The following is a 21,571-nucleotide window of genomic DNA, read 5'->3' on the forward strand; positions in this document are numbered from 1 at the left end:
CATGTTTCTGATGATTTTTTTTCTTCTTTGGGTTTCCTGCACCGATTTTTTCTGGGTTTCCTGCGGTTCTCTCCTATTTCTCCAGGTTATTATTTCTTCTTTTTGGGTTTTTCTTATCAAAGTTTCATTCTTTTCATGTTTCTACCGTTTATTTGCCTCTTTGTTTTTCACATGGTTGATTCTGTGTTTTCTCATTTACGATTTCTTTGTTCCACAGCATAAAAATGAAATATTTTTTGGTTTTTCTTATCAAAGTTTCGTTTTTTTCATGTTTCTACCGTTTATTTGTTTCTTTGTTGTTCACATGGTTGATTCTGTGTTTTTTTGTTACTTTTGACAGCATCAAAATGATATTCATCTACATTTCAGTTTCTGCACCAACCGATAGTGGAAGTGGAATGGATTTTCAAGCACCAAGGTGAGATCTTTTCCTTCCTCGGTTTGTCTGTCATCATTTTTTTTTCATTTTTCACTTTGCTGTTGATTTAATCTTTTCTGGAGTTTTTCCATCTAGATTTCAGTTTCTACACCAACCGGTAGTGGAAGTCGAATGGGATTTTCGTTCATATCAACCATGTTCAAGCACCAAGGTGGATTTTGTTCATCTCATTTACGATTTCTTTGTTCCACCGCATAAAAATGAATTTTTTTTTGTTTTTCTTATCAAATTTTCGTTCTTTTCATGTTTCTACCGTTATTTGTTTCTTTGTTGTTCACATGGTTGATTATGTGTTTTTTTGTTACTTTTGACAGCATGAAATTGATATTCATCTACATTTCAGTTTCTGCAGCAACCGGTAGTGGAAGTGGAATGGATTTTCAAGCACCAAGGTGAGATCTTTTCCTTCCTCTGTTTGTCTGTCCTCATTTTTTTTTTCCATTTTTCACTTTGCTGTTGATTTAATCTTTTCTGGAGTTTTTCCATCTACATTTTAGTTTCTGCAGCAACTGGTAGTAGAAGTGGAATGGGATTTTCGTTCATATCCATATTTTTTTCAGCATCAAGGTGAAATCTTTTCCTTCCTTGGTTCTCATTGTTGTTTTCATTGTTTATTTTTTTTGCTGATAAAATCTTTAATGGTGTTTTTTTGTGTTTATTTCATAAATCTCATACATGTGTTTAGTTTCTTTTAGGATCTTTATCATAAGGCCAAAAAAGCTTCTGTTAAATTTGGTTGTGGATGGAGGAAATTTTGTCAGATACATGCACTGTGTGAAGACCACAAATTGATCTTTGAAAGTGGACTAACCCCAATTCATATGATGGTGTTGTTAGTGCTTCAAAATTCAATATTGTATTCATAATTTATTTTTCCAAGGACAATGTTCTTATTATATAGATTCAAATATTATTATAGATAGATGTAATTTCCAAATTGTTGCAATGTCGAGTATAGAAAATTAATTCTTTACTTTATTTTGGTTATCAATTTTGTTTTAAATTTTTATTCGCATTAATGTATTCTTCAGACAAACTTTAACCTTAAGATTATTCGCATTATATTATTCTTCAAAATTCAAATTCAAATCTATAAATACATTTAAAAGTCCAAGATCATTAATTACCTTTTTGATTCATATCTTCTTTTTCTGACTTATTTTGCTGCTGCCGCACACTTTTTTTCGAATTCCAAGATTATTATTATTATTATTATTATTATTATTATTATTATTATTATTAATAATCTGCAAATATTTAATTTTTGATATTTTCAAATTGTTTAATTCCAAGATCATTTATTACCTTTTTGATTCATATATTCTTTTTCTGACTTCCCACTTATTTTCAATTCCCAGATTATTATTATTAATAATCTTCAATTATTTAATTATTCATATTTTCAAATTTTACAATTCCAAAGATCATTAATTACCTCTCTGATTCATATCTTCTTTTTCTGACTTCTCTGCTTCTGCACAGTTATTTCCAATTCCCAGATTATTAATTACCTTTTTATTCATATATTCTTTTTCTGACTTCTTTGCTTCTGCCCCACTTATTTCCAATTCCCAAATATTTATAGATTCATATTTTCAAATTTTACAATTCCAAGATCATTAATTACCTTTCTGATTCAAATCTTCTTTTTCTAACTTATCTGTTTTTGCACACTTATTTTCAATTCCCATATTATTATTATTAATAATCTTCAAAAATTTAATTATTCAAATTTTCAAATTTTACAATTCCAAAGATCATTAATTACCTCTCTGATTCATATCTTCTTTTTCTGATTTCTCTGCTTCTGCAAACTTATTTCCAATTCCCAGATTATTATTATTATTAATATTTTTCAAATATTTAATTTTTCATATTTTCAAATTTTACAATTCCAAGATCATTAATTACTTTTTTATTTGTATCTTCTTTTTCTGACTTCTTTTGCACACTTATAATTCCAAGATTATTATTATTACTAATAAACTTCAAATATTTAATTTTTCAGATTTTCAAATTTAAAAATTTAAAAATTTGAAAATTTCAACAACATTATTAACATTAATTACCTTTTTTTTATTCATATCTTCTTTTTCTGACTACCACACAATATTTCCGATTCCAAGATTACTATTATTATTACAAATGTCAAATTTTAAAATTTGAAATTTCCGATTATTTCAAATTTTAAAATTTTAACAAATACCATTAGAATTTAAAATTTATAAATATCAAATACCATTAAATACATGAAGTTTTTAGTCATTTAGATTTTTTAACTCATGATTGTGGTTTTCCTGTACTCCTTTGATTGTTATTTCAGCTCCAAGTGAAGTTAATTTATTTTTGTTTGGGTTTGTTTTCTTAATAGTCAAGGTAGGATCACAGGTTTGTGGTTAACAATGAGGCCGAAAGGGAATAAAGGTTTCATCTTTTGTCTTTTTTCAGAGAAAGTGTTAAGAAAGTTTGTATTATAGATAGATTCAAGTCAAACATATCCCATTTGGTTCAAAACTTTTCTAAACTTTTAAGATCTGACACTCCCATTTTCATCCTAAATCCTTAATCTAACATGTTCCCACATAAAAATGAGGGGTACATAATAATAGTCAAATATTTTCATTCCTTGAAGTCATCTTTATCATCAAGGGGAATTGGTTTGTTCCTCCAAAACACAGCAAGAATACTCTCACCGAGCTGCATGAAACCATACTTTCAGTAAACTTAGATATGATTTTAAACCTTTACCCGCGTGCGTTGTATTGATTTTTTTGTTTCTATTACCTTCTTGGCTTAAGTCATTAATGTTGTTCTGTGCTCTTTGATCCAACCTTTTCTCTTCTTTGATTTCCTTTCCTTTTTCATGAATTTGTCAACCCCACAGCTACTTTCAGAGGTTTGTATCTTCATTTTCCTGTTTTGCTAAGTAAGTATTAAAAAGTTTTCATTTTCCTGATTTGGTTCTTTTGTTTTTATTACCTGATTATGTTAAGTCATTATCTCACTTTTTCTCCTCTTTCAGTTGTTTACGGTTTCAGTAATCTGTCAACGGCAGCGCTACTTTTATAGGTTTGTTTCTTGATTTTCATGTTTTCAAATTGATTCCCCAGTATATCAAGCACCAAGGAAAGATTTTTTCCTTCTTTCGTCCGCATGCAAAAGCAAGAGTCTATGGTTATATGAAATTGGTAAGATTTCTCTGTTAGGGTTTCCACTTTCTGTCTATCTGTGTATTATTTCAGAAATTTCAAACTAAGGGTTTTTTTTGTGCTAAACAAAAATCCTCTTTTTCAAATCTCCTTTGAAAACGTACCTAAAATTCCATTTCTTTGCAAAGTAGGGTTTTCTGATCATGCTAGCAATTTAAAAATTGTGTACTTTCAACCTTACTTTTCAAATTCAAACCACAATTTCATTAATCGCAATCCTTGAAGTTGAAATGTTTGCCCTTTTTACAGTTTCGATTTTTTATAGGCTTAATCTCTTATGTATGAAACCTGACATGCTTAACTTTGTTTTTGTCATTCATTGAAATTGTAAATTTGTTTTTTTGATATTTTTGAAAATAATTCCTTACCACCTCCTCAGTATATATAGATACGTATATCGGTATGTTTTGTGTTTCACATTGACCATTGCATTCTACATTTTCCTTTTACTCAAAGGTCACCCTTACAATGTCTGTGTCAAGACAAAATACAAATTCTGTGAAAGATGTTAATCCACAAAGTGAAAATTGGATCCTGATAGCAAGGGTTATACGTTTGTGGTTTGTTTCTGATTTCAAGAAAACAAAGTTTCCATTCTCCATGGAAATGGTCATACAAGACAAAGATGTAAAATACTTTATCATTTTCTTTCATATTTTTTTTTATTACAGTTTAATGTCATTTTTATTAATCATGCTTAATGTTTGTTGCTATCTTTCAGGGTGATAGAATTCATGTTTCCGTTAGAAGAACTCTAATTTATAAATTTCAAAATGATATTTTTGAGGATAAAGTTTATTCCTTCAATTTCTTTAGTGTGTCTACTAATTCAGGATCTTATCGCACTACCTGTCACCAATACAAAATCAATTTTCAGTTTGGAACCAAAGTAACCTCTATTGGTAATGATCTGGTCTCATGTCCAAAACCTCATTACACACCAATTTCTGTGTTAAAGGCGCCTGGATTTGATACGGACTACTTAGTCGGTTAGTAATATTCTTTTACTTCAACAAATTTCTTTGAACTTGTTTTTAAATGAATATGTTTTTACAGATGTTATTGGAATATTAACTGGTGTGGGAACTGAAAGAGAGCTTAATAGATCAGGGTCACCAACTAAGTTAAATGCCATTTCTATTGAAGCTGATGGGTAAGCTAATATTTTGTACCATAACTAATCCAAAATATTTGTTCTTACAATTGTAATTTTAATTTACAACAGCTACCGCATTGAGTGTACTTTATTTGGTAACTATGTTGATGAGCTCAATGCATTTCTGTCATCTGGAAAGCTGGAAAATATTGTCATCAGTGTGCATTTTGCTAAAGTCAAAATTTTCCAGGGTATGTCAAGTGTTGAATTTCTAACTTATTTATATTTTTTATTTTATTATTTTATTTACATTATATTTTAATTTTAATGTAGACAAGGTTTTTATACAAAATTGCTTGGAATGTACGAAAATAATATATAATGATAAGTCCAAAGATGCAACCGAACTCAAGAAAAGGTTAGTTTAATATATTATTTTTCGATAATTAAAATGTATCAACCTTTCTAACTACAACTTTTACATCTGTAGGATGATTGAAAGTACGGATTCTCCTACACAGGGACTCAGTCAATTGTGTCACTCTGGAAAACAGAATGTTGAGGATGAATTCATCACCTTCATTCATAGAAATACTATTCAAGGCCTGAAAAATTGCAAATAGGTATTACTAATGTTTTTTAACAGTTTATTGAAATCGATTATTAATATTTGAAGATCATTTTTTTTCTTTTTACAGGAAAGCACTTTTGTTATCTTAGCTACAATAAAACATATTGTGGCTGATGACGATTGGTGGTACACAGCTTGCTTATGCGGTAAAGCTGTTTACCCTGATTCCAAAATGTTTTTTTGTGAGAAATGTAACAAACATGTTATCAAAGTCCAACAAAGGTAGTGTTTGTACTTGCATGAATTTATTTTTAATTACATATTACATATTTCTTAATACTTATTACTTATTATATTATTATATTAATTATTTTTACTTATTTTAATTAATAATTTGTTAATAATTAACTATTAATTATTTTCGTTAAATTATAGATATAATTTGTAAACCTTTATGTATTTTATATTTCAGGTATAAGCTGAAGCTGCGAGTGATTGATGAAACGGATTCTACGACTTTCGTTCTATTTGACAGGGATGCCACTACACTGATCAATAAATCTTGCGCCGAATTATTTGAAAGTCATGATAAGGTAAATTATGGAACCATGCATTTGTTTATTTATGCATATAAGAAAAGGTTATTATATTAATTGATATTTTTTTTTAATATTTAGAACGATGATTCTGGTGTACTACCAAAAAACTTTGATCTTTTGATTGACAAAGCTGTGTTGTTTAAAGTTGGTTGTGTTAAAGATCAATCTCTTAGGTTTGATCAATCATTTCGTGTCAAAAAAGTTTGTATTGATGATAGTACTATACAAAGGTTTTGTGAAGGTCGTGTAGAAAATGTGGTATGTTTCCTAATTTGAGTGTATTCTTACTTACATTTTACCCTTAAATTGGTTATTTATACTGTTTTTGCTTAATTTAATTTACTTATCATTTTGTGAAGGAATTTCATTCTCAGAAGAAAAGACTGTGTACTATTAAAGATGTCCAACAGGATGAGTCTTCTGTACCACTTTCTCGGGTAATTATCATTTAAAGTATTAACTTAAAAAAGTGAATAATTTACTCTTACTAATATGTTTTGCTATCATCGCAGGAATTATTTAATAAATTCTCCACTGAAGCTGCTGAATTGCAATCTAAAACTATTGATTTAGGCAGTGATAGTGTGTTAGGTACTGCTACTGAATTTGTTGCTCCACGAGTTACAAGAGATTTTGCTTCACCTGCTCACACACCTGATGATGATATTCCGCTTAAGGTATTAAGGAAAAATATCAAGATCGAAAAGGGAGTACTATAATTTCATACTATTTCTCTAACGTTTTGTAACTTGAATGATCTATTTTCATGTATTGTAGGCTTTCTTTAATTTCTATGTAGAACATGTTATGATGTATTAGTACAATTCTATTTTTAAATCTCTTTATGTAATATTGTTAGTTTCATATGTTGACATTATCTTTGAGGTACGTACTGATTTTATAGTTCATTTTGAAGTTGTTATATTTTTGTTTTTTTTTTCAATGTTATGTCTACATTTTAATTTATTTAATGAGTTTGGTTTTGTGTAATTCATATTATTGCATACTTTTTGTAACTCTATTTTGTAACAATGGTTCTTTCATTAAATATCAGAATCGTAATGGTAAGTGCCTCAACTTTTACTTTTTCTTTAATTCATAAATTTATATAGAATTATATAATATTTTAATAATTATAATTTGTGTTTTTTTGTGAAGGTTATTGAAATATTGTTTTCCTTTCCCATGGAATTTTTTCCTTTATTACAAGTATTGTTTTCCTTTATTAGAGTTATTATTTTTTCGTCAATTCATTTTTTATACATAATATCTTAGTATGTGATAAAAAATAAATCTTTGTGTAATGATATGTTTGTCCTTACGAGAAAGATTTTTTTTAAAAAACAATTGCCCTTACACTCAACCTCTAAGGATTCAAATGGATATAGAGGATAACATTAACTACGTGTCAGAGAAATTAATGCGTCACTTCATTTTTTAATTTTTATTTTTGCATAAACTGTCTCTTCTATATCTTTTACACTTTTTTCAAAGTATTCATTTCATCTTCCAAGACTAATTTATTAAAAATTATGGATAGAAGTAATAATTACAGAAGTTAAAAATATTATATTTTAAATTCAATATGAAATTATATTTTCAATTTTAAATTTTAATTACAGGTATGTTATTTAATGTTAGACGTTAGGGTTTAAGTATTTAATTTAAATATATATATATATATATAATATGATATATTAATAATAATATATAACATATATAATATGTTATTTAATATGTTTAATATATTTTATATTATATTTATTTAATTGCTTTTTAAAGTTTTGTCTTTTCATATTTATTTTTCTTTACTTTAATATTATTTCATTATTAATTATGAATATTTTTTCTTAATTTATTTTACTATCATTATTGGATTTTAATTATTTTTTTAATTATTTAATTTAGTAACTGAAAAGACATGTTGCTTCAGAGGAAATTTAGCGTAGATTTGTGACTAAAAAGGTATGATTGCTATATATAAGTAACGTAGGGCTTTCTATTACTCACAAACCTATTGTTATTAGTCTTTTATACTTCTTCCCTACTTCCATTATCTTCATCTTTCTTTTTCTCATTGTCATGGCTGTCATTCCTGAAGAGATCGTAAAACTTTGTGGGAAAGGTTTATTTACAACAGTTAACATTCGTGGGGAGGTATGTTTTTGGTTCTGAAATTCCTTACTTTTCATAGTTTTTTCAGTTCTTTGAGTATTTTTATGGTTTTAAAATGGATAGAATGGACACGTGGATCGTGCATTCGCCATCGAGTTTGAAAATGAACTGGAGGAGGAATGGACCCTCAGCGACAGTCAAGGCAATATTCATATAGTATATTATAACAAAGATATACTTTGTCCCCAAATTGTGTATGGATGGTCCCGTCTGAGTGATTTTTATGGGTTTAAAGGTGACCACAATATATTGTTTCGTTACGTGGGTAATAACTCCTTCCATATAACTGTTTTTATAGGGGAGTTATGTGAAATAATTTTGACAAAATTTCTGAAGGAAGTTGAAGGGAGGTTGCCGCTCAACAATGGCCCATTTATACATTTTGGCTTAAAGTTGAGTTCAAAACAGGTCTTTGAAGGATATGCGGTAAGTTTACCATCATTTCTTTTTAAATGGATATTAATATATTCTATTTCTTTTATTAACTAATTATTAACTAATATTTTCGTTATTGTTTAAGGATCTGCCTTATCCTTTTTCTGAATATATTCGTAGAGGGAAGTTCAAGAAGGTTAATCTACATGGATGGCTACAAGTTGTTGAATGCACCATTTTCAAGTCCAGGTTTCCTTCCAGAAGCGTTACACTCTGTAGCGGGTGGAAACAATTTTGTCGTCATCATTCTATTCGTGAAGATGACAAAATTATATTTGAATGTAACAAGAAGCCCTCTTCTGATATCAGGGTTCTACTACTGAAGACGTGTCACTACAAAAGACTTAGTGCTTAGGATAATCAGTTATTGTTTTGAACTATATTAGTTTGTTTAAGTTAATTTATTTTTGCAAGTATTGCTTCTTTTTGTTGGGAAGTATCCAGTTTCCACTTTGAGGAAACAAGAACAGTTTATTTTGTTTACTCTTTATTTTTATTTCATTGTGGTTCTGTTTAATTAGCTCATCTTATTTCTTTGTATTTATTGTTTAGTGTTTCTTTCTTTTCAATATGTATATATATGCTTTTAATTTTTCATTTCTTATCTGACATATTAATAATGCGTTGGCATTTCTAAATATGCTCAATGCTATAAGAATTGCCAGTATATTAAAAAAATCATAAGCCTGTTTTAGATTTTGGAATGCATGCATATTAATTGGATTTTCTATACAATGTTTATGTTTATATTTTTTATTATTAATTATTAGTTTATTAGTTATTGCTATATTAACTATTTTTTTTAACTCGAAACCTTTTGATGTACATTTGTTTGTTTTTCTGTATTATTTTTCTAATTTTTAAAAAATTTTATGAATACTATTTCATTTTCAAAATATTTCTTATTTATTTCTGGAGGTGACTTCATAGTTCAATATGAATTTTCCTACAATCTGTTTCTATTGGAAGAAACACACATTTTTTTATTTACAAGGACTTGATTTGATATAATGTAATGAATTATACTTTTACTTGCAATAATTATTTTGGAGTATTTTTTTTCAGGTTCAACTTAACGAAAGAAGTTGGTCTTTAATACTTTATTTTTTATGTATATATATCTTATGGGAACATAGTATAAGAAATCGTTTTATTTAATTTAAATTAGTTTAAATTGTAATGTATTGTAATTTACAAGTCATTGTAAAATTATGTAATTTTAATGTTAATTTTTTGTGTATTATATTTAATTTAATTTAATTAAATTTAAACTTCTGAATTTCACTATTTCTATATTTCTATATTTATATATTCCTCACTTTCACAATTTTTATATTTAACCAGACTTATTATAATGTTAAAGTTCAATAAAAAACAGTTAAAATGTTAAATAGCATAAAAATATTATTAAGAAAAATAAAAAAATCCGAAGAAAGGAAATATATCTTATTTTAAAATTAAAAAAAAAAGTTGTATAAAGTATTATTTAAGAATTCGAGAACTTTCAAGTAATCATTAGTTCCACACTGACTACAAATTTCGAAGTTAAATTAAAAATTAAAAATAAAAACAAATTAAAATAAATATAATATTAGTGCAGATTCAAAATAACTTAATAACACAATTTTCAGTGTAAATCATTAACAAAATGACTGAAGAAGTTTCTGGAAAAGCACATAAAGTTGGTTCTCCTAATATTAGTTCAAACTCATTTGTCCCTTATCATCTTCATCTTCTTCGACATTCATAAGCCAACTGATATCTATTTTTTACATTTTAGAAACAACCTTTGTCTCAACATCTTCTTTTTGTTCATTATATTAGATATCAGATACCATATCTGCTCTCCATGGTGTACTATGTTTCTGCTTGGTTCTGGGAGATACAACTGAAACGCTGTAGAACGGAAAAGGTAATTAAAGCTTGGATTTTTTTCATTCCGACCATAAATATTAATTAAAGGTGCATGCATTTAAGACATAACAACTCTTTCTCTTCTTCTTTGATTTCCCAGTATAGAACTTGGTAAAAATAGGCACTGTAGAGGTATCCATGGAATGGAAAAGGTAATTAAAGTTTGGATCTTTTTTCATCCTAACCCTAAATATTGATTAAAGTTTCCATTTATAAATGTTTTAAGTTCACAGATTTAAGGTATATACATTTCATAAAAAAAATGTGCTTATAATAATTATTTTAAGTTCTGTTTTAGTGAAATTAGTAAATACAAAATGAGAATATCTGTTTTAGTCACTTTTTTTTAGCGGTATACATATACTACATGTTCTTGCATGCTGTGTATTATTTCAGATATATCCAATGGAAGGATTCCTTTTTTTTGTTAAACAAAAAAGCTGTTCTAGAATGGTGCAAAAGAAAGTTAGCCAAAGTTCCTTTTTTTTGTTTAATAGGGTTGTCAGATCAGGGTATATTGATGTACTTTATGTTTCTGTTTTTGGAGGTTGCTTCGTTCTTTTGTGTTTTAAGAGATGATTGTTCCTAGATAATGTCCGTCCAGATATATTACTATATTTATTATTTACTATATATATTATTATATATACAATCTGATAAATTTATTCCCTGCAGGTTTCCTTTTTCAAAAGTCAACCAACAATTCATTAATGAGAATGCTTAAAGTAGAACGTTGTTCTTTTGCACTGGAATAAGAATTTGTTTTCATATCTTAAAAGTTAAGTTCCCCTTTTTCACAACAACTTCTACACATGCATTGCATGACCTTTCTTCATCGAACATTGATACTACCTAAATTTTTAAATTTTTTATTGTTCTTACATTTCGAAGTTTGATTGTTTATTATGCAAAATATAGAAAAATTGTGCAAGTGTTATCCCTTTTGAAAGGTAAATTTTTGGTTTAACATTTTTAAGTATTAAATATAATTATTATATAATTATATAAATAGATATGATTATTATATAAAAAATATTACACATTTTTTTTCAATATTTTAATATTTAATTAATAAATTTATTATGTCAAAGTAATAACATAAAAGGGAGTCCCGTGCGTGACCATATACCGTCAAAATTGGCGCCAAAACAAACAGCCAAAACAAAGCTACTGTGAACAATATATTTTACATACTTACTCCTGAAAACAGTACATACTTTTATGGCTGAAAATATTTGTTCTTACTACAATACTCCCTGAAGTTCAGTCATTCAACTTTCAATAGTTATGGAGAAACTGAAGCAAAATATTAATAGAAGAAATAGCATTGTTAGCCTTTCTCAAACAAATTCTAATGCATCAGGTATAGCAACTACAATGTATATTTATATTTTTTAAGTGTCATATATACATACATATAGATATAGATATATATTTCAAAATTATTTTCAGAAAACAATTTCATAGTCTATTATGATCTATATATAATCAACTGCCACGCCAATTTATGGTAAAAATATATATAAAAATAAATGGTATGTTATAGTTCTTAATAGATTTATTGTTTGTTTATGATTTGACCTATTTTTTTAAATGATTTTTATTTTCCAAAGAATCAAAATCCAAACACAACATGCATATCTGAATCCCGCAATGGTAAGCATAAGTTTAAGTATATTGTTTACTTCAAAGTACTCTATGTTATTTATTTATCATTTTCACTGTAATTTTTTTTTTAGTGCTCGCAGCTGATAATGGAAAATATGCCAGAAGAAAAAGAAAAAATATATTGTATGAATTGCGAAGAGAGAATGTCAAAACAACAGGTAGTCAACATAATTACCTTTTTTTTATCATTAATAATACTAAATGTCAAAATTTATCCATGTATTTTTATTTTGAAACAAGTTAATCCAAATGCAATACACTTAACTCATAATTCTATGAACTTAATTTTTCTGGTATCTAATTTTTTATTATATATATTTAAAAATTAGGTTCATAAAAGAAGTTAATAATCACTTATGATGTAAGAGTGAATCAACTCTCAACACAATTTATGGTAAAAATATATAAAAAATAGATTGTATGTTATAGTTTTTAACAGCTTATTATTTTACATGGGTTTTATTCTCCAGAGAATCAAAATCCAAACACAACATGCATATCTGATTCCAACAATGGTAAGTATAACTTTAAGAATATTCTTTACTTTCAAAGTACTTTATCCTATTTATATATGATTTTCGTTGTAATTTTTTTTTATTTTAGTTCTCGATGCTGATAATGGAAAATATAACAGAAGAAAAAGAAGAAATATATTATATGAACTGCGCAGCAAAAAAGTTAAAACAACATGTAGTGAAACCTAAATACCTTATTTTTATATATATTTAGATTTAAATTTAGATTTAAAATATAATTTACTTTATTTGTCATCCCTTTACCTTATTTATCACCAATTCTGACTTATTGTTGTAGGTGGAAGTACTCCTAACTCATGTGAAGATCTTGGTTCTCCAACATCAGAAATTATGATAACAAATATCCCAGTTTATGAGAAGTTTACTCCCAACAATCAATTAATGCATTCATCAACCAAAGTATTGTCATCAATGAGTACTGTTAGTAATGTAGAATTGCTTCAAGGTTAGTGAAAACGTATTATAAATTTTATTCATTACAGTTTAAACTAATACTACATCAATAAACATTTGACTTTTTATATATACTGTTTTTGTGGAATCATTTTTTTTATATTAATCAGATGTTGCCAAATCTGCAAAGGTAGAACGGAGAAACTTCATTTATGGTCAGCGAGAAAAGGTTGATCCAACAAGAGGTAATAACAATGACATTTTATTTCATTTAACTCTCGCAATATCTCATTCAATGAAATTTGTAATTATATTACTAAAGTCAAATCTTATGCCTAATTTATTTTTTTGTAGGTCAAACTATTGTGAACTCAAGTAAGAAATTTTTGTGTCAAACTTCTCAAAATACAAGCATAAATGATTCTATCTGTGCAAAACTTACTCCTGACAATGAATTCAACACCATGCATTCAATTCCAAAAGTATTATCGTCAATGAGTACAGTTAGTAATGAAGAATTTGGGCTTACAGTGCAACTTCATGGTTAGTTCTAATGGATCATTCAATTGTTTTCATTACAATTATAGTATTATTACAAATATACAGACAGTTTAGATTTATTAAGTATAGTACTAATTTATGTTTTACTATATTTTTTCTAAATCAGCTGAAATCATTAAGTATTAATAATTATCATATATATATATATGGTTCAAACACACTCAAATGCTAAAGTTCTTCAAATCATTTTTCTAAGATTAAGTTTAATGTAAAATAATTTATAAGTTCTTATATACTGATGTTAATTGATTTATCTTATTCGATCACTCATTGAAAGTTTTTGTTGTAGGTCAAAGTACTCTTAAATCAAGTCAGGATTTTGCTTCTCAGACATTTGGAATTACAGGCTCAAATTTCCTTTCTTCTCATCAGCTTACTCCTAAAAATCACTTAAACATGATGAATTCTACTACCAAAGCAATGTCATCAATGCAAACAATTACTCATGGAGACATTACCCTCACTCAACTTCCTCATCGTTAGTTTACGATCAATGATTCGTTATATTTGATTACAATATCTAGCAATGGCACATTATAATTTTATTTCTTTATTTTTTGAAAAAAAAAATCTTTGATTTTGTGCACATTTTGGTAAAGCTGCAAAACGGTGATCAAGCTAGAGGTAGTAGAAATATAGACTGAATGAAAATTCATTTAATGAAAAACACTTTTTTAACCAAAATCATTGTGTTTTGCAATTAGTGACCCCTAAGAGTCATGTGAACGTGATGGATGCAACTTCTCAATCATTGTCATGTTTACAAACAATTTGTACTACCCCTAAATTTCAAGGTTAGTTCAGGAAACCAATGTAAATGATTTTTCGTTGATCTTTTTTGTCAATTAAATTTCAAAATCATACTCATGTTTTAGTACTAATTAATTGTTGCTTTGGAACATATTTTCTCCAGGTAATTCAGTTGCAGGGAGTTTAGGGTATGTATTTAGTAACACACTAAACTTACATAACAAGTCTGATACACACAGTGTTGAAATCATTGAATCAGTGACTCAGAGATTGAATTTTGACGAAGATATCCAAAATGAAGAAAATAATGGTACTAAAAATTGTTAATTTATAATTCTTTTTTTTTAATTTTGTAACAACCACTTTCTTTTATTATTTTTTGTTTCAGATGACACCAGACAAGTTTATAGTTCTGAATTATATTCAAAAGCTGAAAATGAAGGTGCATATCTTTAACTATAACTTCTTCACTTCTTCATGAAACTAAATCAATTTATATCAGAAAAGTAATAGATCACCTTTCTTAATTTTCTGAAAATAGCTACTGTTGAATTTGGACAACCTACTATTCAATGTGAATACTGCTTGGACGAGGTTTGGTATGAAGAAAGATCTCAGAAATCTAAGATTTATGTTAAGGTTGATTTTTCTATTTGTTGTCAAAAGGGAAAAGTACAACTCCCTTTCTTACAAGAACCTCCTAAATTGCTATTAGATTTATTAAATGGGAAAGATAGTCGAAGTCAACACTATCTACAAAATATTAGAAGTTACAATAGTATGTTTTCATTTACTTCAATTGGAGGGAATATTCACTCTTCGATAAATGATGGATCTGGCCCTCCTCAATTTATTCTGCATGGACAAAACTATCATAGGATTGGAAGCTTGCTCCCCAATAGTGGATCATCTCCTAAGTTTGCACAACTTTACATATATGACACTCAAAATGAAGTGTCAAATAGATTATCTCACTTTGGGTATGTGTTATTTTTAGTTACTTTAATTACTTACTTTCTATTTACTGGATTAATTCAAAGATCATTTTTAATGATATATTTTTAAAAATTGCATGTAGGTCAAAAGTGAAAAATGTGAAGTTTGACAAATCCTTGATTGAAGATCTTACCAAGATGATTGATGACAACAATGTTTTGGCAAAAACTTTTAGAAGAGTAAGATAATTTCTACATGATGATGTAAATTCAGATTTTGCATTGAGGTTATTTAGACACCGATGCAAAGATCCAAGAGTGTACAATACCCCTACAACAGATGAGATAGTTGCATTAATTGTGGGTGATATGAGCAACATGGAAGTAGGGCGAGATATCATAGTGAAAAAATATTCAGGACAAATGTATAGACTCCATGAAACACATACATCCTTTATTCCATTACAATATCCATTAATATTCCCCTTTGGAGAGGATGGGTATCAAGAACAGATTCCAATACGGAATTCTGGAAGTAACAGCAGAGAACGTAAGAGAAGTCGTATTTCATTAAGGGAATTTATTGCATTTAGAATTCAAGAAAGAAATGTGGAGTTTGGGAATATAGTCCATTCACGTCGATTATTTCAACAATTTTTGGTTGATGCATATACAATGGTTGAAGCTCAAAGATTGTCTTTTATAAGGCTAAACCAAAAAACAATCCGTTGTGATATTTTGCAAGGCGTACAAGAAGCAATGAATCGAGGAGAAACAAATTCTTCTGCAATTGGAAAGCGGATAGTTTTACCTTCATCTTTTACAGGAGGAATGAGATATATGTTCAACAATTGCCAAGATGCTATGGCCATTTGCAAAACATTTGGATATCCAGATTTATTTATCACTATTACCTGCAACGTAAATTGGTCAGAAATACGTGACTTTGTTACCTCAAAAGGATTAACTGCTGCTGATAGGCCAGACATTGTTTGTACAGTTTTCAAGATGAAATTAGATCAAATGATGATTGACTTCAAAAAAATGACTATTTTGGCAAAGTTAATGCAGGTAATCCACATTAACCCATATTTAACAGTTTGTTTGCTATATTATTATGTATTACATTTTGAAGATTTTTTTTCATATTCTTTCAAGTATGTACACTGTGGAATTTCAAAAAAGGGGTTTACCTCATGCCCACATACTACTGTGGTTGGATGGAGAGAATAAGTTAAGAAATCCAACAGATATTGATGGAGTCATTTCTGCAGAATTACCCAATGCATTTTTATATCCTAAACTGTCAAAGGCAGTGACAACCTACATGATACATGGCCCTTGCGGGGTAAGTCGAATAAGTTCACCTTGCATGATTAATGGTAGATGTTCAAAATTTTACCCAAAGAAATTTAAACTGTTGACTACTATTGATGAGGATGGATATGCATGTTATAAACGTCAAGATAATGGAACATTCATTCTTAAAAATGGAATTAAGTTGGACAATAGAAATGTTGTGCCATATAGCCCTTTGCTACTACTGAGGTATCAAGCCCATGTTAACACAGAATATTGCAACAAATCAAATTCAATCAAGTATTTGTTTAAATATGTGAACAAGGGTCTAGATAAAGCCAATTTGAAAATTACTACTGCAGATAAAGACTCTACAGAGACCCCAGTTATTGATGAAATTAAATAGTATTATGATTGTAGATACATATCTCCATGTGAAGCTGTGTGGAGAATATTTGCCTTTGATATCCATCATAGATGGCCTCCAGTTCAACGATTAACTTTTCATCTATTGTACGAGCAACCAATTGTTTTTAAAGACAATGAAGACATTGATGAAATATTGAACTTCAATCAACATAAAACAACAATGTTTTTAGCTTGGTTTGAAGCTAATAAAATTTATCCACTGGGAAAAAATTTGACTTACTGTGAATACCCTAGATATTTTGTTTGGATGGCAGACAGAAGAGAGTGGAAGCCAAGAAAAAATGGTGTTAGTATTGGAAGGTTAACATATATTCCTGCAGGGTCAGGGGAATTATATTATCTGAGGTTATTGTTGAATTATCAAAAGGGTTGCTGTAACTATGATAATATCAAAACTGTTAATGGTTTCATTCACAAAACATATAAAGAGGCATGCTATGCAATGGGGCTATTGGCAGATGATAAAGAGTTTATTGATGCAATTATAGAGTGCAGTGTCCTTGCTTCAGGAAATCAGTTGAGAAGACTCTTTGTTACCCTTTTAATGATGAATACTATGTGTAGACCAAATGAAGTGTGGAACAAAACATGGAAGTTGTTATTAGATGATATTTTATACCAAAAAAGAAAGGAGTTTGTCCTACCAGGTATAATTTTATTATTTTATTTGAAATTTATAATTTATAATTTATAATTTTATAATTGCTATATGACATATAATTTCTTTCCTAGGTCTTAGAATTGAAGATGCTCAAATTCAAAACATTTCAAATGGTAAGTGTTTGAAAGATTTTCCAAGTCTGCCAGAACCTATTCATTCTGATTCCTTTATTTATCAAAATAGATTCATTATTGATGAATTGAATTATGACAAAATAGAAATGTCTGAAATGCATTGTTCTCTTTTTCAAACTCTTACTCCTGAGCAAGTGGAAGTTTATGAGAATATAATGACAGCAGTCCTGTCAGACCTTGGTGGTTTTTTTTTCTTATATGGTTATGGGGGAACTGGAAAAACTTTCATGTGAAAAACTTTGTCCACTGGTCTTAGATCAAAAGGGTTTATTGTTTTAAATGTAGCTTCTAGCGGTATAGCTTCTTTGTTACTTCCAGAAGGAAAAACAGCTCATTCTACCTTTTGCATTCCTTTTGTAATAAATGAAGAGTCAACATGCAATATTCCTCAAGGAAGTCTTAGGGCCAAATTGTTGATCAAAACGAAATTAATTATATGGGATGAAGCCCCAATGATTAATAGGTTATGTTTTGAAGCCCTAGATAGAACTTTAAGGGATGTCATGAGAGCTGTAAGTGAAGAAAATGCTCTTAAACCTTTTGGTGGTAAAGTAATTGTATTGGGAGGAGACTTTCGTCAGATATTACCTGTTGTAAAAAATGGATCAAAGTATGACATTGTGAAGGCAACAGTAAATTACTCTAACTTATGGAAACATTGCAAAATCTTAAAACTTACAGAGGATATGAGATTAAAGAGTGATACATCAATTCAAAGTAAAACAGAAATAAAAGAGTTTGCTGATTGGATACTTCACATTGGAGATGGAGATATGGAGTTAAATGAGTTGGGACAAGGAATGATTGAAATACCGGAAGAGAATTTAATTTTAGATGTTGAACAACCTTTACTGCAGTTGATTGAGTTTGTTTATCCCTCCTACATAAACAATGTGACATCTGATGATTCTTTTGATGATGGTGCAATATTATGTCCAACAAAAGAATGTGTGGATCAAGTGAATGAATTCATTTTATCATTAATACCAGGATCTGAAGTTACTTATTTAAGTTCAGACAGTCCTTGCGAATGTGAAGAACAAGAAAATGCTCAAGCTGAGTGGTTTACAACTGAATTTTTAAATGAGATCAAATGCTCTGGAATTCCCAATCACTGTGTTAAATTAAAAGTTGGAGTTCCAATAATGCTTCTAAGAAATATTGATCAAGCCAATGGACTTTGCAATGGAACAAGATTACATGTAACTCACTTGGGGAAAAATGTTATTGGTGCCAAAGTTATTACTGGGAAAAATATAGGTGATCAAATATTTATTCCGAGAATGAACTTGAATCCTTCGGAAACAGGTTTGCCATTTATGTTTCAAAGAAGGCAATTTCCAATATCTTTGTGTTTTGCCATGACAATAAATAAAAGTCAAGGTCAAACTCTGAATAAAATTGGTCTATATCTATCCCATCCAGTCTTTACACACGGACAATTATATGTTGCTCTTTCAAGAGTAAAATCTAAGAAAGGGTTGAAGATATTGATTTTGGATGATAATGGTATTCCCACAAATTTCACTACTAACGTGGTTTACAAAGAAATATTCGAAAATGTTTGAAGTATTAACTTACAACGTTACATATGAGGTATGAAATTTCTTTAATTATTTGAAATATATTTTTATTTATCATATATTTTTTTGTAATATATGAACAACAATTTAAGAACTGATATACACTATCTCTTATAGGTTTTGATCAATGCTTTTGTTTGACACAAATATTCATGGTCATCTTGAAAGTATGGTACGTATCTTTTATTTTGACATATCTTTGTCAAGGTTGGTTAATTTAATTAATGTTTTACAGGAATTACTTATAAGAAGTAACAGTTTTGTAAAATTAAAGTTCAGAAATGATGAATCTCTAAAGCACTTGATGAGGTATGTTTACTTAAATTATTAATTTACATAATTTATTATTACTATTACAAATTTCGTGTATCTATTTGTGTACTTAATCTTTTATTCAGGCTCTTGAAAGGCAATGTGAAATTCTTGATTTATGGAGTCAAATTCTATTGAGGGTTGCGTACTGGATGATCATATCTCATTCAAGATATTAAGGACAAATATCAACATTGATTCAAAAGGAAGTAATTTTAATGAAGAAATTTGATGTAGTATTAGCACTGCTTGGACAGTTTTACAGTCTATTCGTTACTCTCTGCATATTATTTAATTTATATTCACACAATATTTTGATGATTTGTAGAATTACTCTTTCACATTTCTTTGTATAATGTTTTGGTTTCATCACAGGACACAATGTTTCAGGTACTCTTAATATTAGAGTTAAAACAATTTCTTAAATTTCAATACGTTTATATATTATATATATAAATTTTTATTATTATCTTATTTTAATCAGTATTTTTTTTATAACTGATATAATAAATTTTTATCTTAAATATTTCAGGTGAGTTATTTGTTTCAAGAACCTTTACAGGTATTGTCATCATTTTTGTGTACATTTTAACAGTTTGTTTTATTAGTAATAACTATGTGTTTTATTAATTTTTAGCGTTTTTACTATTTGGACAGTTTTAATTTCTTTGTGTAATGTGTTGGTTTAATCATTGGACAAATTTGTTAGAGTAATTACGTTACTTTAAACAAATTTTTATTTATAACTGATATAATAATATAATAAAATATTTTTCTGAAAAATTTATGTAACATTGTTTATCTTTAGAAACTTTACAGATATGTCAATTACATTATAGTTATTCTTCAAATACATGTACTAAATTGAATAATTAATTATTATTTAAATGGTTGATAAATTGAATATAATATTGTTACGACAAATTGCATGCTATGTCTAACAATGATTTGTTATTTAATCATGCTCTGTTTTTATTACTTATAACTTATACCTTAAATGATTATATAAGTTACTGTGCTCATATCATATCAACATTATGGTCAACAAGATAAAAGGTAGATCATTTCTTATTTTCAAGCCTTTTGTGTATTGATACATGGTTGCATTAAATAGGTATCAGAATAATTAAGTCAATAATTTATTTTATTCTTTTTGAGATAGAGTGTGCCCTTTTTATTTTCCTGATACACTTTTTTCGAAATTTAATTGCTTTTTCCTATGCAGAGTTGATGAAGCAGGTAATCATTTCATCCCAATTTCCAAATTTTAGGATTTCAAAATTTATTTTTTTACACAATCATTTATTTTAAACATTATTTAAATTTTAACCGTTGGATTTACATGCTTATTATTATTATTATTTATGTCAAATAATTATATGTTGTGAGAATTGATTTTTTTTCTGGGACGAATTCTTTTTATGTTATATTTCTCATCATCAAACTTCTTAAAAATGAACAAACTCATTATTCAAAAATATTTATTAAATAAAACAATTTTTTTAAATAAAAAAAATATTTAAAGGCTTTATTTATTGATACATGCGTGTTTTCCATATATCTGATAGCAATCAACTCACAAATTTTCAGATTGTACTTTTTTAGATTGAGTCTGACTTACTTGATTTTGTATTTTTTCAGATACACGTGGCTAATGTAATCTCTCTTACACAGTTCTCAAAATATTCATTCCTCTTCCCTATCAGATTTGGTAGATATAGATAATCATTTCAACATTAAACATTAATAGTTTAAATTTAAATTTCGCTTCCCAACAATCATTTCTTTATATAATTTCGCTTCCCAACAACCGTACTCATTTCTACCAAATCTTCTATAAAATATCCTCCTCTGCTACTTTTTTCTGGTGCT

At 28.0% G+C, this 21,571-nt stretch overlaps 2 protein-coding genes and 1 pseudogene across 3 annotated transcripts; all 3 read left to right on the forward strand.

The window, feature by feature from the left end:
• Window positions 1-343: 343 nt before the first annotated feature.
• LOC137819245 (uncharacterized) lies at window positions 344-1,430 on the forward strand. Of its 2 annotated transcripts, none has more exons than XR_016516420.1 (5): window positions 344-418; window positions 515-590; window positions 754-831; window positions 937-1,006; window positions 1,135-1,430. XR_016516420.1 is itself a non-coding variant. In XM_090296754.1 (5 exons), exons 1-5 carry the CDS (start codon window positions 348-350, stop codon window positions 1,229-1,231), a joined length of 363 nt encoding a protein of 120 aa, XP_090152880.1. In that variant the 5' UTR covers window positions 344-347; the 3' UTR covers window positions 1,232-1,430. The 2 variants fall into 2 exon arrangements, 1 of the variants encoding a protein (XP_090152880.1); XM_090296754.1 differs by having other exon boundaries at window positions 783-831.
• Window positions 1,431-4,116: 2,686 nt separating this feature from the next.
• On the forward strand, window positions 4,117-6,733 carry LOC137817896 (uncharacterized). Its single transcript, XM_068621121.1, has 11 exons — window positions 4,117-4,275; window positions 4,370-4,550; window positions 4,705-4,801; window positions 4,874-4,995; window positions 5,078-5,082; window positions 5,443-5,549; window positions 5,788-5,908; window positions 5,993-6,172; window positions 6,274-6,351; window positions 6,427-6,591; window positions 6,692-6,733. Exons 1-11 carry the CDS (start codon window positions 4,117-4,119, stop codon window positions 6,731-6,733), a joined length of 1,257 nt encoding a protein of 418 aa, XP_068477222.1.
• Window positions 6,734-7,996: 1,263 nt separating this feature from the next.
• LOC137817895 (uncharacterized) lies at window positions 7,997-19,372 on the forward strand (annotated as a pseudogene).
• The last annotated feature ends 2,199 nt before the right edge of the window (window positions 19,373-21,571 follow it).

Source organism: Phaseolus vulgaris, chromosome 10 (assembly GCF_051622355.1).
Source record: "Phaseolus vulgaris cultivar YP4 chromosome 10, ASM5162235v1, whole genome shotgun sequence".
In the NCBI taxonomy this organism is placed as follows: Eukaryota; Viridiplantae; Streptophyta; class Magnoliopsida; order Fabales; family Fabaceae; genus Phaseolus; species Phaseolus vulgaris.